The 23,142-nt window shown below is 34.6% G+C and overlaps 1 protein-coding gene and 1 long non-coding RNA gene across 9 annotated transcripts in view; one reads left to right on the top strand and one right to left on the bottom strand.

Moving 5' to 3' along the window:
• LOC101743586 (H(+)/Cl(-) exchange transporter 3) overlaps positions 1 to 20,095 on the bottom strand; it is a 33,267-nt gene extending 13,172 nt beyond the window's left edge. Inside the window, exons 1-9 of one of the 8 annotated variants that reach the window (XM_021347143.3) lie at positions 19,942 to 20,095; positions 18,573 to 18,651; positions 12,356 to 12,521; positions 8,714 to 8,746; positions 5,150 to 5,179; positions 4,284 to 4,420; positions 3,791 to 3,994; positions 2,937 to 3,087; positions 1,854 to 2,012 (exon numbers count right to left, since the gene is read on the bottom strand). In XM_021347143.3, coding sequence (XP_021202818.1) covers positions 1,854 to 2,012; positions 2,937 to 3,087; positions 3,791 to 3,994; positions 4,284 to 4,420; positions 5,150 to 5,179; positions 8,714 to 8,746; positions 12,356 to 12,521; positions 18,573 to 18,641 — 949 coding nt within the window. In that variant the 5' untranslated portion in view covers positions 18,642 to 18,651; positions 19,942 to 20,095. Of the gene's footprint in view, positions 1 to 1,853; positions 2,013 to 2,936; positions 3,088 to 3,790; positions 3,995 to 4,283; positions 4,421 to 5,149; positions 5,180 to 5,294; positions 5,391 to 5,418; positions 5,528 to 7,852; positions 7,971 to 8,713; positions 8,747 to 12,355; positions 12,522 to 18,572; positions 18,652 to 19,941 lie in introns of those variants that run through there. The other 7 variants (XM_004924882.5, XM_012689371.4, XM_062670923.1 and 4 more) reach the window with 7 other exon arrangements.
• LOC105841452 (uncharacterized) lies at positions 8,686 to 9,429 on the top strand. The gene is made up of 3 exons (XR_001139580.4): positions 8,686 to 8,771; positions 8,857 to 8,941; positions 9,226 to 9,429. It is a non-coding gene; the product is annotated as an uncharacterized LOC105841452 (long non-coding RNA).
• Positions 20,096 to 23,142: the final 3,047 nt, after the last annotated feature.

Genomic DNA, 23,142 nt, shown 5'->3' with positions numbered 1-23,142 from the left:
AGAGGAACAGATTATAAGTGACAAATGAGGCAGTGCTTTTCTAGGTTTTTTTTTCATATGTGGATACATTTTATTCCTTTTTGACAATATAGTTAGATTAAGGTCCGAAAAACTGGTTTACTTTAAAAAGAATATCGCTCGGATGGTCCGCCTAGTGTTAAATGCTTAACGGAGTCCAGAGATATCGCCACCCACCTTGAGATATGAATTCTAAGACTTTATATGTACATATATTACGACTGCCCGTAAGGTGGGACTGTCTTTGTAAACCGGAACGCATTACAAACACGATAAGATATTGTGCTGTAAAAACATGGCATATACAAAATAGTTGCTTAATAGAAAAATGTACTTTTTGCAGTATTCATAATAATTGAAAGTAAATTAATTCTATACTAGAGGTCCAGCAGTAGTCGAAATTCGACTATAATTAATTGGAATTGTAAATTTGTACACTATTATGATTGTATTTTATACTTCTATAATCACAAATTTTGCCAAGACTACACTATAAAAAATATTAACAAACACAAACAATATGCAATCTATTCTCAATTTGACCACAGACGTCAAGAACAAAAGATTGACAATAAACAGTATGCATGCGTGTGTGCGTCAAATACATGGTATGTAGTGTGTGTAATGTTTTCTTTATTGATTTAATGTATCTTTTATGCTTTATTTTAAAAAAATATTAGCTTTGTGCACTTCTTCTCTACATTCTCTATAAGTGTGGAAAATTTCATACTCCTCCGTCCGCGCAATTTTCGTAAAAAGGGATACAAAGTTTTTGCTTCACGTATTAATATATATAGATTATTATTTAATTGTAAAAGTTACATCAAGGCTTAAAAACGTGTAGCGACAGAATTAGGCGGGGCGGTGTTGCCTACCCGTGCGGTCTTACAAAAAATCTTAACCACCAGTAATTGAGCAAAATCATAATTTTGCGTGATTGATTTTTACTACACGATATTATTGCTTTGTCGTGGTAGTCATTCGTGAACGTATGTTAAGTACGTATTTAATAAGAAAAATCGGAAGCAGTCTACAGGATTTGAACCCTGGCGCACATAAATAGCACGATTCGAGAACATTGGGCGTAAACTTATCCGTAAGCCTATGACGAATTCAGATGACGACTGCATTAGGTTTTTCTATAATATGTGCATTAGTTCAGTTTGATTTATAATTTGGGTTAATTAAGAATACATTTCGTTTTATGCTTTTGAAAATACTTTCTAGTGACTACTTTTACTAATGTCTGTCAATAAAATATTTTCAATAATTAACATCTATTAGCCTACTCATACTTACGATAAATTGTTGTTTTTTTGTACTTAAAAACAAAAGCTTTCTGTTTTTTAATAAAGCCTGCTACAAAAACGTTGTTTTTAAACTAGTATTCTTATATAATCACTTATCCTGAGTGATTCAACATTACAAAGCCGCCGCCGCCGCTGGGGCTGCATGTTTAAGCTTTATTAATTAAGGCTTGTTCTGTTATAAACATCCACGAAGGGATTTTTTTGAAATTTCATTCCTAATGGAATAAAATAAAGGATGAATGATTATGTAGAAACCACATATTTTCAAAGTTGGCAGCACGAAATTCAATATTTTTATGATTTGCAATCAATATTTCATGTCAATATTATTATTTTTAGGATTTAGGAAATGCATCACTTTCGAAGAGAAATGTATAAAATTCAATATTGAAGCTTAGTTTATAAAATTTATTATAAATAATACGTATACAATTGCCTACTGTAACGTGTTTTCAGCACAATATCCGGATTCAGCCGAGCGAAACTGAGATCCGGCGTCGGTTGTTCATAAAATTATAATCTTACCAAGGCAGCTGGCAATGTGCACCATAGGTCCTTCCTTCCCCAAAGACAGTCCCGATGACACAGACAGTATGAGTCCTACCACTTTGATGATAAGGGTCCACTTGCCGAGGTAGCCTCGGATAATGAAACCACTTAGTATGGTCTTAATTTCGGGGATACCTGGTGATAGAAACAGTAATCATAAAATTGAACATTGCTATCAATTTTTTTTTCTCCTACTTATTCGCTGGTAGCCTAAGAGGCAATTTCAGCTACGCCCAGATAGCTAGGTGAAACCACGGGTTCAACCTGAGAGAATTTGCTAACAATAATGCAAGAGCAGTGCTTCGTAGAGTCTACAACCAGATCGGAATTGGGACCCACTAAGGTCCGGCGAGAAGCTCAGTGGGCTGTGTCTATGGGCTAGTTCGCTCGTCGTAATCAAAAAGTTCAACGATGACGGTGGCCGATGCTTGGAAATCCTAAGAGCACAGAGAGTGGATCTGGGGGATCCAACTAGGCATGTTTCCGACAAGAGCGGATTTGTGTTGCCCCGTCGCTTGGGTCGGAAATGTAATTAGCAACGGCCACGGTAAGAGGGTTATGGTGTCGCACCGCTAATCATACTCAAGACAGGAGATAACGGGTGGGTATAACACCACGTTTTTAGTTGCTTGCCAGTTAGTGTACAAGTGCTCAGAGTAAATGTAGCTGCTGCGAATCTGGTGTGGCTGATGTCCATGGGCGACGAAGACCACTTTCCACCAGGTGTTTTGCACAGGAGGATAGGATTATGTTAATCTGATAGCAATAATTGACTTAATTACTCATCTTAATTTTGCAATTATTACATGGAGTTGAGTTACATATTATATTATGTTTATAAATAAAATAATATGAAGCAAAACAGTTAGAAACCATTTTTCCTCTGTTTGTCCACCAATATATACTTTTTTGTAGAAGATAAAATTTATATTGATAACAAATTTCAAAATAGCAATACAAAAACAAATAAATACATTTTTCTGACATAAAATCAATTTAAATCTTGAAGTATCAATGATTACGGTCGACTTTTTGAAACTAGTAATAGTAATATCTCACCAGAGCCACATGCATAGGGCGCGAACATTCTTACGAGCGACGCTGAAAGTGCAGCGAATATCAAAGCCCATAATATATAAAAGAGATAACTGATGATGTAAGCTCCAGCACCATCACCTCGGTCGCCAAAAACTTGAGGCCAGGTGAGCCACTGTGGAACAAAACATTACTAAGAAATTAAATAACATATACGTACATAGAAGATTACACATAAAACTTAACAATAATATCTACGATACTCAAACTGTATTCACGATACGAAAGTGTTTTAAGCTTAAATATATATAAAATAGTCAAAATAACTTTTAAATAAGTCTATGACCCGCAATAACCAGAGCAAACATAATAGACTAGTATTCAGTTTTCGTTAGGCTATTATTATCATTTTATACTCTCAGAAGTTTCAATTACTTATGATTTTATTATGAAGTAATACATGCAAGATGAGTCTATTCAAGTAGTTTTAGTTAAAGTTTGAAGTCATTGTGGCCTAAAGAACCAGACGCCTGTTGCATTCGTATCAAACAATACAACTGAGGCTGTACTAAACAAATATTCAGGAACAACTTCCACGACAAAGGAAGAACATATAGTATAATATAAATCAAATCTCCAAGAATTATAATTTAAAAAAGAAATAAAAAAGAATACAATAAATTTTGAATCAATCAGCACTGCAACAAAGTTCTAAATATTTCATTTACAATTTATCAGTAGATCTTTAGGAATCTCTTTGGTATCTTTTACTATACATTTATATAGTTAATATTGAACAATTTAAATTTAAACTATATTAATACTTAACAGAATATAAATTAAAATAAACTTTTTTTAAATAGTTTACTATAACTAACCTGTGAGCAATTCCCACTGTCGAATGTAGTATTTGTGTCTGACCAGCAGCATTGTTCTCGATTAAACCAAAATGCAGCTGGACAAATTCCAAATTTGAGATCTGTCATCCATGAGGCACCAATGTCAATTACTCCTGCCACTATCCCAGTTGCTACTCCCACAAGCAATACACAAACCCATCCAGACCAGGCATCATGGGCACCCTACATGAAAAATGTTTAAATATATTAAATATTTTTATTATAGTTTAAATATTTAATTAAATTAATTAATACTCATTAAACAGTTTAATAGTTTATCTGACAATGTGATATAGCAATGTGTGTGAAGAAAGTGTGTTTAATTTTTATTACAATTTTAGATTACTTTGCATCTTATGTCAGTATTATTGGTTTAATATTTAATACATATTTCATGTAACCAATTACAACAAATGGTTTTAGGCTCACTTTATTGGATCAACTTATCAATTAAATATCTTCATGTACATACTTTGATTAAATCCCATATTGAGTCCTGCCTCTTCTTCACAATATATCTATGTCGCATGCGATCTCTCGCAATATCTCTTTGCCAATCAATAGTATGGAAATCTTCATATTGTCCAATTCCAGGAATATCATCATCACCTACACAGATACATATTATTATTATTATTAGCCATTTAGAATCTCATATTAGGAGTATATTATTCTTTCTTTTAATCAATAACTGTAAAGTTTACAGTTTTTGTTTTATAAATGTACTTATAATTTGCACAAAGTACAAACACAAAAGGAAAATTATTGCCTAATCTAAAATGTAGTTTTGTATCATTTATTAATTCTATGACAATGATGAATAGTATTAGTTTGTATATTATTTTATACTACATATTTCATAGCATACATGATTGTGAATTCAGTATTTTCTTTATGATTATGTTTGTAAAATTATGTCTATCAAATATATGTATTGGGAAAGCTTGAGAAGTATTTTATTTAAATATAAAACTGATTGATATAACTATTGAAGACCAAAATCAAATTATTAGGATATATATTTTCTTTAAAGTGATGAAATTTAAAAAAAATTGTTGACTAACTTTTGTTTCTTTTTTACAATCCAATAACATATTTTACAATACCATAATAATATAAGAATACATTAGTCTTTATTAATAAAAAAAGACAATTCATTATTCTAAAAGTATTCTTATTGAATTTAAAGGTAATTTCTTGTATTCTAAATATCACGTGATCAAAAATAATGAATGTGACACGTCCAACTGAAGTTAATTTCGTAATTTCGTACACTCTAGAAATAACTAGTCTTTATTCTACATTATACTCTTTATATAAAAAATTATTTATACCAACCTTGCATTCCTGAGAACATAATTGTGTCCCCTGAAAGAATTTATTTTAGAAATGAATATAATTAATCATTAAAATAATCACACGCTGCTATCCACTGTAAATAAATGAACAAGGCAAAAACCACGGATAAATTATGTTTGAAAACCTAAAAATAATATCACAGTTCTATAGCTTTGTTGTTAAGGACACTGACAACATTAAAACAAAAGAAATCGTCTGTTTTATTGTACACAATCACAAGTTGTAAACTGATAAAAACATTTTATTACGATTTCGGATTGACGTAGAGTCGCGGCGGACTGTCGCCGTCGTCGACCGTCAGACTGTCAAACTAGGATAGGTTGGTTAATCTGTACCACCACTACTCTGTAGTCATGATTAGTCGTGTTGCTATCGGTACTTCATAAAAATCTACTAATCAATGTAGGAATACTGTTCTGAATTTAATGACTAACTGTTAAGATATTAAGGTAATATATAATAATGTAATATATTACATATTTACTAGTAGTATTAACAGGGATGTTGACTAAACTTTTTTTTTAATTAAATGGAATATTTACAGAATCAAAAAGAACAGTATTTAGAATGCCTTCAGAAATTACTAGATTAACTGACGGTAATAGGAACCGGACACTAACAACAAAACATATTAATATGATAGTCAGAGACGTTAATTCAATTCAAGCAATCACTTGAACCACTATTGCTGTCAAATATTAATGAATTACCCATATTTTAAATTATTAATCTTATATCTCTTATTTTCTAGAGAGTTTCAAGCTATACATCAGTCAGATCATGACGTCTAGCTATGCAAATGACTTTTAAATATATATTTTTTTTATTAGAAACCTTAAGATTTCCTCTTGTTAATACACAATTACAACGGAACATATTACGAAGTTGATCCTCTGAATTACAATTGAATCAAATACTGTACAAAGTATTTAAATGAGGAAAATACAATCGAGATTGAATCGATATCATTTTTTCTGATTTCTACTGCTAAAAAAACAGATGCCTGGTTTGCTCGTATCAAACAATACGTCTTTAGTATTCCAAACGCACCTGCGGGGTTCCGAATTGAAAGAAACCCGAACTTCACACGTGTTAAATACTTCAGCGATAAAACAATGACAGCGTGTAAATTGAAACCCACAAATTTGTGAAGCATTAATACTGATTGTAGGGCGTATTGTAAGCCCGCATGGGTAAATACTCCCATCCTGTGTATTTAGCCGCGTCATTCAGCTGGAAAGGTGGGACAGCTGTTATACATTACAATCGATGAACCTTTCGTGAGCGGCTATCACTGTCTGGGGCTCCGGTAACCACATAACACTACTTCTACTAGCCGTCAGCTCGTTCAATCATTTCGGGAGTAAAAAATACATTTATTCCTTTCTATTTTTCATTGTAGATCGTTAATATCAATTGAATCTACAAAAAACATCATCTGAGTGCAATCAGCGCAGAAAGTCAAACAAGCATGCCGACCGATAAAATTAACATTTAATTATTGCTAGTAATTGAATACAATGTAAACGATAATGAATATCAGTGAACCGCAATAATTTCATAAATATCGAAGTTAATGAGGAGGAGGTCGAGCCAATGAATCACAAACTTATAGATATTACGTCTACTGTGTTACAATAATAATCTCACTCGAGGCTTCAGCTGAAAATCAGCTCAGCAATCTACTTTTTCATTTGCTGAACTGATGCTTTTTGGTATCACAGTACCATTTTTTTCATGTATGTTTTCTTTTCGAATACCTACCGTAGAAACGATCGATCAACTCTCGATTTGAAATCCATCATGAGTTTAAATTACTTCTAGTCCTGGATCTCACAGGGTTCTTGTTTTTTGACCCCCACATTCAACTCTTTAATTACAAATTTATTATACTTTTAACGAACTCTGTAAGCTAGTCTTGGAATTAAATTTAAACTTACTTTAATTGTGGTTTCGTTTGTAACACTTGTAACTATTATAGTTACTATACTATTATAGTTACTATACTATTATAGTTACAAGTATATTATTTCTATTACTTACTGTACACATTGTACTTTTGTATTATATTCAGTAATTTAATATTATCAGATTAAACTCCTTAATTTTTGTCTCATTATTCGCACGAAGTGAGTGATTTTCAAACTTTAAAAGTATGGTACACATTATTTTTTTAATATCATACACAAACCGCGTTGATTTTAAGAAAACTTGTCGTTACTGCTAGTTGGCAACAAACCGACGACGCGAAGCCATCACGTGATAGCGTGATAGACTTTCCACTTCCTATTATTACAAAAACATAGTTGTGCAACTTATTTTACTATCATTGTCGTACGATCATACCCGATATTAAAGCCTGATTAAATGCATGAAAGTTATACTTTTCTCATCAATGCGCATTTGCTATGAATTCTTATTTATTGTAATTTTTTTTTTCTTATTTGATAACGCCTTAGATTATTAGATAATTAGTTCATTGGTAGGTTTATTTAATAAAAAAATATATCCGCTAATAGTGCATATTATAATTTATAGTAAGCCAAAATTTTTGCAGCGAAATTTTCTTCAGTACCGACTTGAAACTCTATAAAACGAAAAACTTACACATTACACCAAACGGGCGGAGAGCCTGTCGACGCGTCTAGACCAATATAGATTTATAAAAATAAGCAATTTTACCTACATCGTCTGGAACGAGTGGCTCCCTTTCACTTCCACTCTCTGAACTTTCCATTTGAATGTTTAAAACACTGTTTTCATCAAAAACTAAAAGTGAACTGAACGTGTATCTTATCGATATTCGGATGTATCAGTATCGTTATCTACAAAAATCTTATCGGCCTAAATGCATTACATGTACTTTCTATTAGTGATTAGACGATTGGGCACTCTTCTAAGTAACACTTACGCAATTTATGAAATTCAAAACATATATGTAAGTTTCCATAAGTAACTTTAACTCTTTACGGCTTTAGCTCTACCTATATTTTTACGGACTGTTGTTGTCTAAATTTTGCTGAAATATAATATACAATGTTTATAATATTTCTTAATATTTATTTTGATTGTTATCATTGAAATTGTAGAAGACTACTGTTTTACATAATTAGATGGGCTATAGGATAGTACTTGAGAACGCTTCAAAGCCCGTACCTTCAAAGGTACACACAGCATTTGATGAGTTTTCACTGTAGGTCATGGACAACAGCATCGCCATCGTATTGGGCAGAGTCAGTAAATTCTTGACCAACGAGGCGAGTCTAAGTCACTAAAGTTTAGGTACGCATAAACATTGCCAACTGTGCATGATGCTGTGTACTATTATTAAAAACTAACTCACGTAAATGAATTACTCATACTACAATATCACAAATCTACAATGTTCACAACTACAGAGTCGTGATTGGATAATACCTATTCTCTGAGATGTGCATAATAGAGTGCCATCTATTCTCAGACATGTGAAGGACGTTACAATAATATAATAGGAAGTACTGAATTATCCAATCTGCACTCGTATTCGTTGCATTGATAACGTACCTGTCGACGATCCGAAAAACTGAGCAATGTATGCTTGCAATGCAGAAAAAAAACATTGGTCAGTATAATATGTGTGTTCGCGTTTTTTTTTTAATTATTAAATATCATATCTATATTTATAAAAAATTATTTCTGTTCGTCAGTCTCGCTAAAACTCGAGAACGGATGGACCGATTTGGCTAATTTGGGTCTTGAATTATTTGTGGAAGTCCAGAGAAGGTTTAAAAGGTAGATAAATATGAAAATGCTCGAAATTCAATAAAAATAACATTTTTTTCCTTTTGATGTGTCCCCCGTCGGACGGATTCCTTTTGTTTATGTTATGTTTATTTTATACAAAAGTTTAGGTCTTTTATTTATCGATTGAGGCACTATGAAGTCTGCCGAGTCAGCTAGTTATATATATATAAATGTAGTAGTAAATGTAGTAGTAGTAAAAAGTATTGTAATTGAATTTATTTTAGTTGGTTGTGAACATTTTTAACACTAAAATTTTGGTGGTCACGAACAAGTGGAGTACGGGGTGGGGCGGCGGCGTGACCAAAACAGAGTTCACCATTATCCTCGGAGAGTTCAAGAAATAAATCCTGGCCCTAAGACACGGAATTCCTAGTTTACGTAAAATATAAAAAAGTTAAAGACGATTTTCTCCTTTCCCATGTTCTTTTTTAAATAGCTAATGACTCACGTGCTATCAATAAAATACATTTGGAATATGAGTTTTTTTTTCACTCGAAATGTTAATTAGGAAATAAAAATAAAAATGTTAAACATAGCATACATCTTGGAAAATATATAATCTTTTATTGTCAATGGTGTCACTGACAATCATTAGGTGATTATGGTATTTCGACCATTGAGCGGACACTCATATAAATTGAAGCCTCATGGATGTCCAAAAAACGTGTTTAGAAGTAAAATACTCACGAAAGAAAAAGTAGCATTAGGGTCGCTTCGACTACATATATCTCTATAAATATAGAAATGAAAGATAGTACAGGTAAAAGTAGCGTTCAATTACTTGTCCCTCCCCTTGAGCAAAGGATCTTCGAGGTAATAACCACTTACCGCGAATCTACTGACTAGGGAAATCAATAACGTAATATTACAGAGCAGCTTTCATTAAAGCCATTTTTATTATTGCATTACTCATTCATATTTTATTTTCTTTGTTTGTTAAACAGCAATTCTATACATAAAAACCACGCAAAAGTTGGCAACCACAGGTTGTACAGAAAGGGTAGATGTAGAAAATGTTCCATAATAAAAAAAACTGTACTGTCTCAAATTTTAAAATATAGATAAGAAGTTTTCTGCGTTGTATTTGGATCGATCTTTGAGCATAACTAAGTTGAATAGAACGTTATGATTTTTCTTTATAGTTATATTGGTTCAAAATAGGCTGCTTCCCTTAGATTGGATTAACATTAAGTTTCTAAAGTGTCTAAAGTAGTAGGTCAAAATGAGACTGCTTGAATTACCTCACATATGGGCATTACTTTGACATTTTGATTCTCTGTAACTCTGCTTCTTGATGAAGTTTAAACAATGATACACACCTTGAGACCTGTTCAAAAACGTGCCAACGCCTACGCAGATTCAAAGAGTTGCTGACAGCAATCGGCGGCGACAGGGATGGCCATTCGCAACATATTGATTGCGAAGTTTTGATGGGATTGTAAACTGTGAAGCGAGCCGGCCTGTTTGGGACAGTTTATGTGCATAGTGCCACATATTCTACTGATGCTATCTAAGGTATGAATCGGTCCAGTATCAATAACAGCCTATTTTACTGTTGGACATACAAAGGCCTCTCTCCAAATACACCCCACGTGATCTGATCCTTTTTTTTTTTTTTTAACGCTGGGGAATCCATTTACGGATACCCGGTCGAGGGGGGTAACGGACCGGGTTATGTCGGACTCCGGCGCCTCCTGAGAGGAAGAAGGGGAGAAGAGAAGGACCGAGGTCCTTCACCTCCCCCAATTTCTCACAGGAGACTACGCCTTGAAAAAGGCGCGCGAAGCACTTGCCCCGCAGAACGACTAAACCCCATCGAGCTCCACCACACCGACTACACGAAACTTACGGTACCGCGATGCGCGCCGAAATAAAATAAATAAAATAAAATAAATAAAATAAATACGTGATCTGATCCTGGCGAAACTTCATTCCGGTATCTCCGTCTTCCAAGGGTAGGGTTTTTGGGCGTTGGTCCGAAATTTCATACTAATTAGAATGACAGAAGTTATGTTTGATTTTTAACGTGACCCTTTGAAATTACACAGAAAAAGGAGACTGGTTTTTATTGGGTAAACATCTGAACACCTCAGGGCATACCTACGCCGATTATGAATTCATTCTTTCCCATATGATAAAAAGGAGTTACTTTAATGAACTTCGGTAATTATTATTGAAAAACTAAGCTTCAATTTGAAGGAGATTATGCTGGGGAATTTTTGAAGACGGACGTTTAACACCACTTCCAAGTCCAATAACGAGGTTATTGCCCAGACAATTTCGGAACACACCGCCAGAATTTGGGAGCGACTACAAAACTATATGCATTGAGAGTCAATCTTTTTGGTCCCTGACCAAGGCTGCAGAAGGTTTTGCTGTTCTTGGTGCTCCCATTACTGAAGAAGGCCGATGAAAGTTTGGCGTACAGTTCGAAGGTGAAAGCTCACTTTCTCGCCAAGCTTTTCGCTCCAGCTCGATTTTCCAACGAGGGAGGGACCCAAACAACCAAACTGCGATCCAGCTCCTCGAAATCCATAAATTGATTGGTTAAAATTGCATCCCCGCAGTGGTTTAAAAAACATGGCCCCTGAGCTGACATTAGCGCTAACGTCTTTGTATCGCATCTCTATAGCGTCAACAAAGATACCTCTGGGTCTACAGGAAGACTCTGGTTACCTCTATGTTACAACCCGTATGTTTCATAGAGAATGCTCTGAAGACTTGTTCGAGATAATTCCTTTTCACCATGGCACCGCCCCTCACCGAAGCAGTTTACCTATACTATATAAAGCGCTAAGTACTACTACTTCTTCGAACGCGGTTTGAAGAGAGTCATCGGTAGTAGGCAGCGGTTGGCTACGATCATGTTATTGCTAATGTGGATGGAAGTACTTACTTTCAGATGGACATTTTGTTTGTCTGCCTGCAGTGGCAATCAAACTCTCCCATTCACAAGGAAATAATATTAATTTTTCCTTTTTTGTCATTTAATGTTTTTCACATTTCTTTTTTCTCATAAAATGAACGGTCATAGGGACGTAGAAGCGTTTATAAATATGGAAATATATTTTTGTAAATATTACTGTTACGTTAATTCTAGTAACAACGATTATTTTATCTCGAACACGACATTAATTACGTTAATTGAGCATTTGTAATAAATATAATAACATTTTATTATCAATGGACCGTGTGTCGCTAAGCGTTTCAGGAATGAATGAAACTTATAAATGGACCATAATTATTATTACACATCGAACATTTCATTCTATTCATAGCTTTCGTAACTCTTCCACTCGACTTTTCAAAATTAGAGGGTAACAAGTTGTCGAGTTGCTAGAAATTAATGATAAGTTTGAAGTTTCAGTCAAACAGTTTTACTGGATATACATTGATACGTACAATGAGTGCTGCTCGCGGAATTTCGGCTTCCTTGTTCGTAGATCTGGAAGGTTCCGTGGCTTGTGGGTGTGGTGACGCCGTCCGCCGCTTGCTGGAGGCCCGGCGTGATATCTACCATTTCATCCTCACCGCTATGAGCACCACGCCCATTCGCAGTGTTTGCGCCCTAGGAATTAACGCAAATAACTATTATCTCTTAGCCAATTGTTGTTATGTAGTGACGCATAGGTGTCGCAATTGAATTACTTTAATTCTTTATGTAGTTCTATACTATGCGTCGTAAGATAACATAGTATGCAATATTGGACGATGACATTCAATATTGCACCTTGTGTTACACAATTCGTATGCTCGATTGTGTAAAATATTATTAGATCTGATTATTAGAAACGAAATTGAATAGCGGAACAGTTGAATGACGTCGTGAATGTTCATTAATATCGAAAATAAATTAAGATTTAATACTCAAATACAGTACGTGTTTTTAAATAGGTTTGAAACAGTTTTGAAACACCGAAACCGCATAGCGAATTTCGCTATAACTACTCTTAAAAAATGTGCGCTCTGTAAACTATGAACAATTTTGTTTTGGTAGATTGGCTATGATCGTGGTGAACATTTTTTTTAAAAGAAATCTCACTCAACGTTTGAGGTAATAAGATTTTTCATTTCATTTATATAATATTATACGATTTTCATTCAACGATCTTGTTCAATAAGGTTCAGACCAAAACGAGCGTCAGGTTTTGTATAATTTTATGTACAGAGTAAGATAAGCTAATTCTCGTCGTCTCTTTATCACTGTTTGCTCCACTTGATCCGTACGGGTTATTCAAGTTTCCACTAATATACTAACTATTTTATACATATTTAGATATTATTTTCCGAAAAATCTTAGAATTGCCGAAGAATAATCGCGTGAATACGCGAAATAAAACTCCCTGCTAGTAATTAAATCGAACGCATTATTATTTCAGTTACGACGATAGATTAACATGTCTCGCATACCTCGAAAAAGGATTGTTCATAATTTATCTTTACTGAAGAATAAAACCAACGGTAAATATGAGAAATAATTTACATTTACAGAATCAAATAGCTAAAGTCGACTGAGAGGAGCTTAGTGTTCGTCGAAATGTAAAGGACAACAATAACATATTATTTTCATTGAGTGATTCGTCGAAAAGTCGATTAAAGCCAAAGTTTACAGCTTTCTTCCTGATTGTATTGTATGAAAAAACGACCTTTTTTCATGTAATCAACCACTGTTTTAAATTTTGACAAGGGTTGACCGGCAAGAAATGCATGAGGTGATCCGAAGACCGAGCACACTGTTGTAATGTGTACCAGTGTGTCTGACGCCCAGAAAATCTTCATTAATCAACTTTCAACATAAAATAGTAATTTAATGTCTGCTTTTAGGTGAAAACACAGCTTGGACGTGGCCACTAGTCATCACTTTTGAACATCGTGAACAAAAAAATGTACTTGAATATCGGATACACGCCCCTTTTTAGCTGTATATATTTGAATCGCATTGATGAATGAAATAGCAGTGCATTGCTGGGCATTAGTAAATACCATAGCTCATGAGTTCACGTGTAACACGCGCAGACCGAACTAATCTATCTATTTAGAATGGTAAAATAATTAATATCATTGGCTACCGAAATATTGTGGACTTGTAGAAACGGACCGGAATTTCAACAATTTTTATAACATACATGAACTTATTTTTAACATATTTATTACCAAAAAAAAAATGGATGTGGGTTTTTTTATAGTACATTTCGAATAGCTTATTTTCACCCTCTAAATCTGTTCCCATAGCTTATATTGGTTAATGCAACAATACATTGCGCATTTCATAACATAAAGAATGCACTTACGTCATTTATTTTAAGATTATCATTTCGGTTGTAATCTACGAACACCACTCGTACTCACAAGCACCACATAACTCATGAATTATAATCTAGAAAGATCTATTTCGAATTCAATGTTTTCGATGCGCTTGTGTGCTAGTCACGACGCCGTCGTTTGATATGAAGGGAAAAATCAATAATGGGTACCGCGCAGAGTAGAGGGGGACAGTTGGATTGGTGCTGGATACGTATGTAGGTGTTGCACTATGCAAACTCCCAAAATTGTATATCTCGACGACACATAAAATCAAAGACCCTGTTACATTTACACAAGATGATTTTACTAAAAAAATAAACCTTTAATACTTAATTTATTGCTAAGACAAAAGTATTTGAATACAACTTAAGTATATTATTATAACAACATATTATGTATACTGTATTTTACTGTTGGTAGGACCTCTTGTGAGTCCGCACGGGTAGGCACCACCAAACTGCCTATTTCTGTCGTGAAGCATTAATGCGTTTCGGTTTGAAGGGTGGGGCAGCCGTTGTAACTATACTGAGACCTTACAACTCATATCTCAAGGTAAGTGGCGGAATTTACGTTGTAGATATCTATGGGCTCCGGTAACCACTTAACAACAGGTGGGCCGTGAGTTCGTCCACCCATCTAAGCAATAATTTTTTTTAAATGTCTTCTGCGTTAATAATGAAAATTCAATTTTATTTCACGTCTCACTTTTTTCAGTAACAATGAGCATTAGTTTAACCTACTGTTTTTGAGGATCTCTAATGGCGAGTGTGCGTAGAAAAGCGAATATATTTTTTATGTCCAGAATACAAGGTTGTATTCAAACGGCTCTTTGAAACTATTTTTGTGCACAAATGTGCAGACCAACCGACAGTAAAGGTAGCCTAATGACACTAAAATTTCAAGGAGCCCAATTCGAGAGATATAGGTATTTGAAAATCGATTCGTTTTATTATCCATTTTAATAATTTATTAAAAAGACTTTTCACAGTCAATTGTATTATTATGCACGATAATACGAAACAACCACGATAACTATATAATATTATGGTTTTATAAACATACTAGAGATAATAGCCCGGTTTAATTGATGAAAACGACAAGACCGTATCAACAGAAGTAGAAATTAGTATGGGAAGGACTCGATCCGTATTTCGAAATGAAATCCTAACGGTTTTATTAATCGATTTCCTGTCGCGAAACGATCAGTCAGTGCTGCTTTAAATCAGATTGTGCCGGATATAACGAGGTTATTACGAGGTGCAGTCCACTTGTACCTTTTTTTTTCGGGTAGGAGGCCGAACCTCCTGTGAGGCTTCCGCGCCTAGGGGCCGCGCGATGTATGTGGGACTTGACAGTCTGCAGGTATTGAGAGCAGACCACGAGTCCAAGGATGTTTAAGGGCCCTACCCACCAAACGGCTCTCCCTGCACTCTCTCACCCGTCGTCTCTACGTCGGCCGTCTCGGTACTGCAGCCCGACGGGCCGCCCCAGGCGGTGCAGCTGGTGTTCCGAAATACCCCGCTGGACCAGACCCAGCCTGCCAGGTCGGAACGCGATACACTGCCAACCGGTTGCTCCCACACAACAATTCCGTGGAACTGCTGCCTTGAAGCGCGCTAGAGCGCAGGTGACACGCCGCACGGTCTCTCCCCCTCTGGTCGCCCCGTAACCTTCACCGGGGGGGAGGTCGCCTCCTACAGCGGCCGGAGTCGGGCAAAAGTCCTACTCCGGCTCCCGGCTCGGCGGCGACGGATAGGTGCGGAGAGGGATAAGCTCTCCCTCTCTCGTTCCGCCGCCTCCTTCTGCGAAATGGTGGACTCGGAAAAGTCGAGCATCGCCTTCCAGGACTCATCGCTGCCGAGCTTCGTAGCCACGACGGGCGACAGCAACAAGTCTGGTCCTATTTGCTAGACGAGGACACGGCGATGCCCTAACCATGCGGGGCAATGTGCGAGCGTGTGCTCGACCGTGTCCTCGTCGCAGTCACAGTGGTGACACTCCATCGGGTCATCTTGTACCCTACCCAGCCAGAATTTTAAGTTGTGTAAGAGTATATTTATATCTCAATGTGGGTGGCGCATTTACGTTGTAGATGTCTATGGGCTCCAGAAACCACTTATCATCAGGTGGGCTGTGAGCTCGTCCACTCATCTAAGCAATAAATAAATAAAAAAAGTTGACTAATTTAGTTGAAAGGGAGTTGCAATTGTTCAGGCTGTTTATAAACACATATCAAAAACATGCTATGTTAGTTAAGGTATGGGAACAAGCTAATCGTTCAGTTGATTGTGTTTAAATGTTTCCATTTATCACAATACTTTTTTTATTTTTTTTTATTTGATATATATGTTGTGAACTTGTTTGTTTTGTTTTGGATCAAGAGAAAATAATCAAACTTCCGTCTAAACGCTTGGGGGCGACAGACGGGGTGTCAGAGTTGAACCCTATAAAACTTGAAGACCTGTGTCTCCCCACCATCCTGGCTACATTGGACATTTTTTAATTAGTTTTTTAAGTCGGATTTTAAAATACTAACTAAAAAGCGACCATGTAAACTTAAAACAAAGTCGTAGGTTTTTCTTTTGATTCATTTCTAATTTTATTTTCTTATTTTCTTAAATAATAAATAAATACAGAACGATAATTAATTAATTCTCCAGACTAAAAATATATTAAACTCTAAATCTTCCTGGCAACAACTGCAAAAACACTCATATAAAAGTCCGCAACTAAGTTCTTGCTGTTTTTTTTATATGCATTTCCTTGTGAATAAAGGCTTACAAATCTTATACCTTTAAACGAGCAATTCTTGTATATTTATATATATAATCTGAATGTCGGAAACGGCTCTAACGATTTTCATAAAATTTTTCAACAGGGGATTTCTGGGGCGATAAGTCGATCTAGCTACGATTTATTTTCAGAAAATGTGGTTATACGTGTTTTCAATAATCAACTTTATCGATAATCAACTTTATGACTCTTCCGGACATCTATTGGCGAATAATAATATTCCGGTCATAATCTATTAAATAATCCAAAGTGTTGCCCATTAATAGCCACAACTCTTCCCATCTTTCTGGCAGAGTTTGAATAAACTGACTTTTGAAGTGTCGTATTTTGAGGCTATCCACGAATTAAGCCATCCTTTGATCTTTTTATATGAGCAGGACTATTGATCAGCCAGACCTTGGCTTTCGTTCACGCGGATGATCGTGAACATCGACAACCCCGATTTTGTAGTGACAGAACAAATCACGGGGCTTTGCTCCGCTTAGAGCAGCATTGTCGTAAGTAAACTTTTCGGAAATCGAGATGCGCTTCAGATGCGCTTTCTTCGATTGCTTTCTTCAGATGAAAGAAGAAAAGTAGCACTTCTCACAAATGACACTTAGTTGGCACAAATTCAGGCTTTTTCACACAACAAAGTATGCCACCCTTCAACAAAATGATAATTGTGTCAAAGAGCTTTGTTTATCATATGTCTAAGCTTCGTTCATAATATTTAGGATCTTTCAAAATCAACCTGAACTTATGGCCGCAGCTATGTATTGACAAACAGTGAGAGCATAGTGCATAACACCTAACTTTATAGTCACCCATTCCTAACAGGACTTTTATATTGTTTGGTCAGCTGGCAAAAGCATTCAAATATCAGTAATATAGATAAGAACATCAACAGATATAAGAATAAAACATAACACAGGTGATATTAACCCTTTGACTGTCATGTAGGTCACCATTGCCCTACAGAGTGCACTGAAGTCATTATTTCGATTTGTTATTTTCTTTGTCATATCATTCTTGTGAGAGTGGTCATGATTGTCATTCAGTATTATTGCTGTGGGCAGATGTTATGCGCCTCATGAGTAATCGCCACTTCTCCCAGTTTGTGGTGAGCCTGGTACACTAATGTAAACAACCGCCAACTTCCGACATGACTTGGTCAGTCCATTGCATGGACAACCTTCCACTCGGTCTGGTGCCTTCTACTTTGCCTTTCTGTTATTAAGGCGCTGGAATATCTAGAATATTCTAGGAAAGACGAATCCAAGAGAAAAACATACATTAAAAACGAAAGAAGGCAGAGTTACACAATCCAGGTGCTTAGTAATAGAAATCAACATTATTACTTCAATTAACTCTTTCTATTATAATTCTATTCTATTCTAATCTAATTCAGTAAAAGTACCAGTAAACCACTTGGTATTCAGTTAATTGCATTTTCTATCAAGTGTAACATTTATATTTTTATTCCAAATACAAAGCAGATGGAAGAATGGGATAACTTAAATTTCAATAGTATAATCCTTACCTTTTTGTAAACTGATTGATAAGTCATTCCTGTTTTTGTTACTGACGACTTCAAAGGAAACCTCTCCATGCTTGTGTAACTGCAAATATTTTTTTCAAATCAACCTTTCGTTCTGTCCTTTATTGGGCACACACTAAGCTTTAACTACTGCTATAAAAGATACATCAATTTACTGAAACTAATGTTCTTCTTGTTATATTTTATTTATGGTCCTAGGTAGACTAAAAATCTTTACTAAATTATCAACAATTGTCAAGTTTTACCAGAAGCAGATAGTCACAAATAATTATCTATATTTATAAATTATTTTAATGATTTGATTTTTATGACTTGTTACCATGATAAGTAAAGATAGAGAGACATTGCCCCAGCAGCAATAAAATAGAAACCTGTATAGCAATATGGTAATAATAATTTAATTTTGTCTATTACCTACCTCTTTGTTCCTTTATTAAATTTTGGTTTACATTAAACATTTTTTATTATTTACCTACTTGATTTTTATGATTAAAATTATATATACTATTATGTTTTACTAATTCGTACAAATATCACTGGTGGTAGGACCTCTCATGAGTCCGCACGGGCAGGTACCACCACCCCGCCTATTTCTGCCGTGAAGCAGTAATGCGTTTCGGCTTGAAGTGTGAGGCAGCCGTTGTAACTATACTGAGACCTTAGAACTTATATCTCAAGGTCAGTGGCGCATTTACGTTGTAAATGTCTATAGACTCCAGTAATCACTTAACACCAGCTGTGAGCTCATCCAACCATCTAAGCAATAAATAAAAAAAAAAGATGTGTGAATTTTTGTATAATTTTTAAAATATAGTTACAAAGTTAATATACTTTAGTAGTAATATACATATTAAGTAGTTTATTAGTCTGAATTTTTAATTAGAAAGATATGTTTTTTACTATTAAATATTTTCAATGTTTCAATTTATAAATGATAATTTCGGAATTTGTTGATAAAAATAAAAGTTGTATATTGTTACTGTTCCAGTTCAAATTAAAAACGAAAGAGTCAGATTAATTTTTATTAATAATAACTTGTTTATATTTGATGTTACAAAATCTAAGTACCCATTACCATATTATGATAATTGAACGACTCTACTCTTGAAATACTGGTTGAATTTAATTAAAATACCGGAAAGTTATGTCTCTTGACTTATCCGAAGTAATAACATGGAAAATCAAACGCCCACTTTATTTCCACTGGGCATATATGTGGCAGATGTAGAATGGATATCAAATCTAGTTCGTGAATAAATTGCAAAGGACTTACGATTTATTTACAAAAACAGCACGGTATTTTATTAAAATCAAATATTCTAAATGTTAATAAGATATTTTATGGACTAACCTTAGATTTATTTAAAACATTTTTTTATTACTTTAAATTAGTATTAAAAGCCACGGTCATAGTTTTAAAAAATTTTAAAAATACAAAACTAAACACATAACACACTAACAGAACAAGTGTAAAACTAGAAGTAGAAATTAAATTGAATTGACGTATATTAAATTGACGTTTGATAAAATTTGTCTTTTTTTCAGTATGGCAATCGATTTCTTATATTTCCATAGCTGCCAACGTCGTATTTTGAAAAATGATTAGTAAGTCTTAGTAAAGTTATAAAAAATATATTTTATAAAGTTATAAAGTTTAAACTGTAAGAAATCCGGTGAAGCTAGCATAATCTTGACTAAAATGGGTTTTGAATCTAATTAAATAATACGTAAGCTCATGACTTATCATTGCAGACTTTTTAACTTTTGGCAAAACCGCCATAATGGCCATTTATCTTTTTATTTAACTGCTACTAACACGATGTATTACACAATCCAAACATATTTTCAGAAATATCGTACTTAGTTCATCGAAAAACATGGAGAGTAGAGGTAAGGAGTACCATATTGTATAGGGGACAAGTTGAAAAAGTGTCCATCTGTAAATAGCACATTATAGTTCCAAAAGTCACCGAATTACCGCTAGTGTTGCAAGGGGAAATAGTATGAAGAAGTTTTTAAACTGAGTGAAGTATGCTGGATTACAGTGAAGGCTTTGTTCCGATTTACACTGCGAGCAGTGTTCAGTGCTCTTACTGCAGAGATATTTGTGACGTTAAGGACTGACAGTATACAGTCGCAGTAACTTAAGGAAATACATGATTTCATAAATCTTCACTTCATCACTGTTACCGTGCATAATAATAATAAAGCCCTTTAATTCCGAACTACAACCATGAAATTTTACATTTTTGTGTTTTTTTTACATTTTATTTCTTATAGTATATCTCGCAGTTCAGCGTGCCTCGTGGCATAGGCCTCCTCCAGCTCTCTCCATTGGGCTCGGTCCTCTGCAACTCTGGTCCAGTATGGTCCTAGGGTTAGGCGTGTATCGTCGCTCCATCTCGTTTTTGGTCGCCCCTGTCTTCTGGTGTCCCCTCTTGGATACCATAAAGTTACTTGTTTACTCCACTTGTTTTTTTTGCAACGTAGTGATGTAAACTTCTTAGTTGAAATTATCAGCCATAAGTTGACGTAATTGTCAATCTGTTTTATTCGTTATTTGTCAATGTACCTAATGTAATCAAAGCAAATTTTACTGTTAATTTTAGCTTATTAAAACCTTATATTCAGTAAAGATTTTCTCTTATTACACGTAGCATAATATGTCCTGTCCAACTTCATTTAAGATTTTCTATACGAGTTATTATATCCGTTACTTTTATCTTCCTTCTTATTTCCCAATTTCGAATTCTGCACTAAGTCTGATACTCAACATGCTTCTTTCCATTGCTCTCTCTGTTTTAGCAAGTTTTTCTCTATGTTTGTCAGTTAATTTCCATGTCTCACAGCCGTAAGTCATGCAAGGGAGAATACAAGTGTTGAAAGTCTTTCTCTTGATATGTATACCTAGATCTTTATTCTTCATTATCTCTTTCAAGGACCAGTATTTTTTCCAACCGCATGCTATTCTTTTGTTTATTTCCTTGGACATGGAGTCTTCAGAAGATATAATTTGTCCTAGGTAAACGAATTCCTTCACATATTCGAACTTGATTCCGTTTACCTCTATGTTTCTTTCTGTTGAGTTCGTCATTAGTTTCGTTTTATCTGCATTAATTTCTAGCCCTACTTCTCTGCTTTTTTCTACTATTTCTTTAATCATGTGTTCAAGTTTCTTAGGATCTTCTTCTAGCAAGATAATATCATCTGCAAATCTCAAATGATTGAGGCGACTTCCATTGATTATAATACCATAGTTATCCCAGTTTAATCTTCTAAATGTGCATTCCAGTACTGCATTAAACAGCTTGGGAGATAATGGGTCACCTTGTCTTACGCCTCTGTTTATTGGAAAGGGGTCTCCTTTTGACTCTAATTTAATACTGCTTTTACTTTTTTTGTAGACGGATTTGGTTACCGTGCATAACCTCATTTCAATAATACGGTTATTAAGTTATTATACATTAAATTGCTTGAAAAACAACTTTTTTTTTACTAAAAAGTATACAGTTTACTTTTGGCGATTTATTCAACTGACAATAATTTGAATATTCTATTTTCAAATATAACTAAATTTAAACAAGAATTTTTGCTGAAGTGAAAACACCGCCATGACCACGTCGATGACATTAAACTGTACTGTAAAGGAACGGCTTCGCAGTATACTAATTTGTCGTCACACTTTACAGTGCTCGCTGTGCAAATCGGAACATACCAGCAGTGTGGTCGTTTATGGCGCTGTTTTAAAATCTTTCCACTTGCTACTATGAAAGCACTTTAATTGGCTCCCTTTCAGTGGACACTTTTTAATATACTAGATGGTACTCCTTAGTTCTGCCTATAGATTATACACTTAATATATTTGGGTTCTACCCTCTGAGGGAGCCCACTTAAAGTCCCTTCTTTATTTCGCCCTAAAATCGTGTTTTATTTCGTTTATTTCGTTTACTCTACTTTATTTATGCTACTAATCATATTGAAACGCACTAAAATTTTCGTGAATTTAATTCAATTTATACAGTACTAGCGGCCCGCACCGTCTCCGCTCGGGTCTTTAATAAAAAATTCAATGATATTTGACGTTGTTTTATTTTTTTTTAAATAAAAGAACACTTATTGCGGAATAACTATAAGAGTACATATGCTGTTGCGACACTTTTTGTAAATAATGTGTTCTACAAAGTTGTACATTATTTTATTCTATTATCAATAGTTTTCGCAGGGCACGCGATGGAAAGAATATTGAAGGTAATTTTTTTACACCTTGGGTTACATTATTGGAGTTTTAGTTTTAGTAAGATCCCTAAATTTTTCAAAAAATAATATAACCTATGTCACTCGGGAATAATGTAGCTTCGAAACAGTGAAAGAATTTTTCAAATCGGTTCAGTGGTTTCGGAGCCTATTCAATACAAACAAACAAACAAATCTTTCTTCTTTATAATATTGGTATAGATAATTTAAAAAATATTAACGTAGCTTTTTAGCTTGTTAATATTTTTCCAAAAATATAAATTAATATCATAACTAAAATTTTGCGACTTGCGACTTA

This window comes from Bombyx mori, chromosome 1, assembly GCF_030269925.1.
Source record: "Bombyx mori chromosome 1, ASM3026992v2".
In the NCBI taxonomy this organism is placed as follows: domain Eukaryota; kingdom Metazoa; phylum Arthropoda; class Insecta; order Lepidoptera; family Bombycidae; genus Bombyx; species Bombyx mori.
This window is presented reverse-complemented; position numbering and strand designations above follow the sequence as displayed.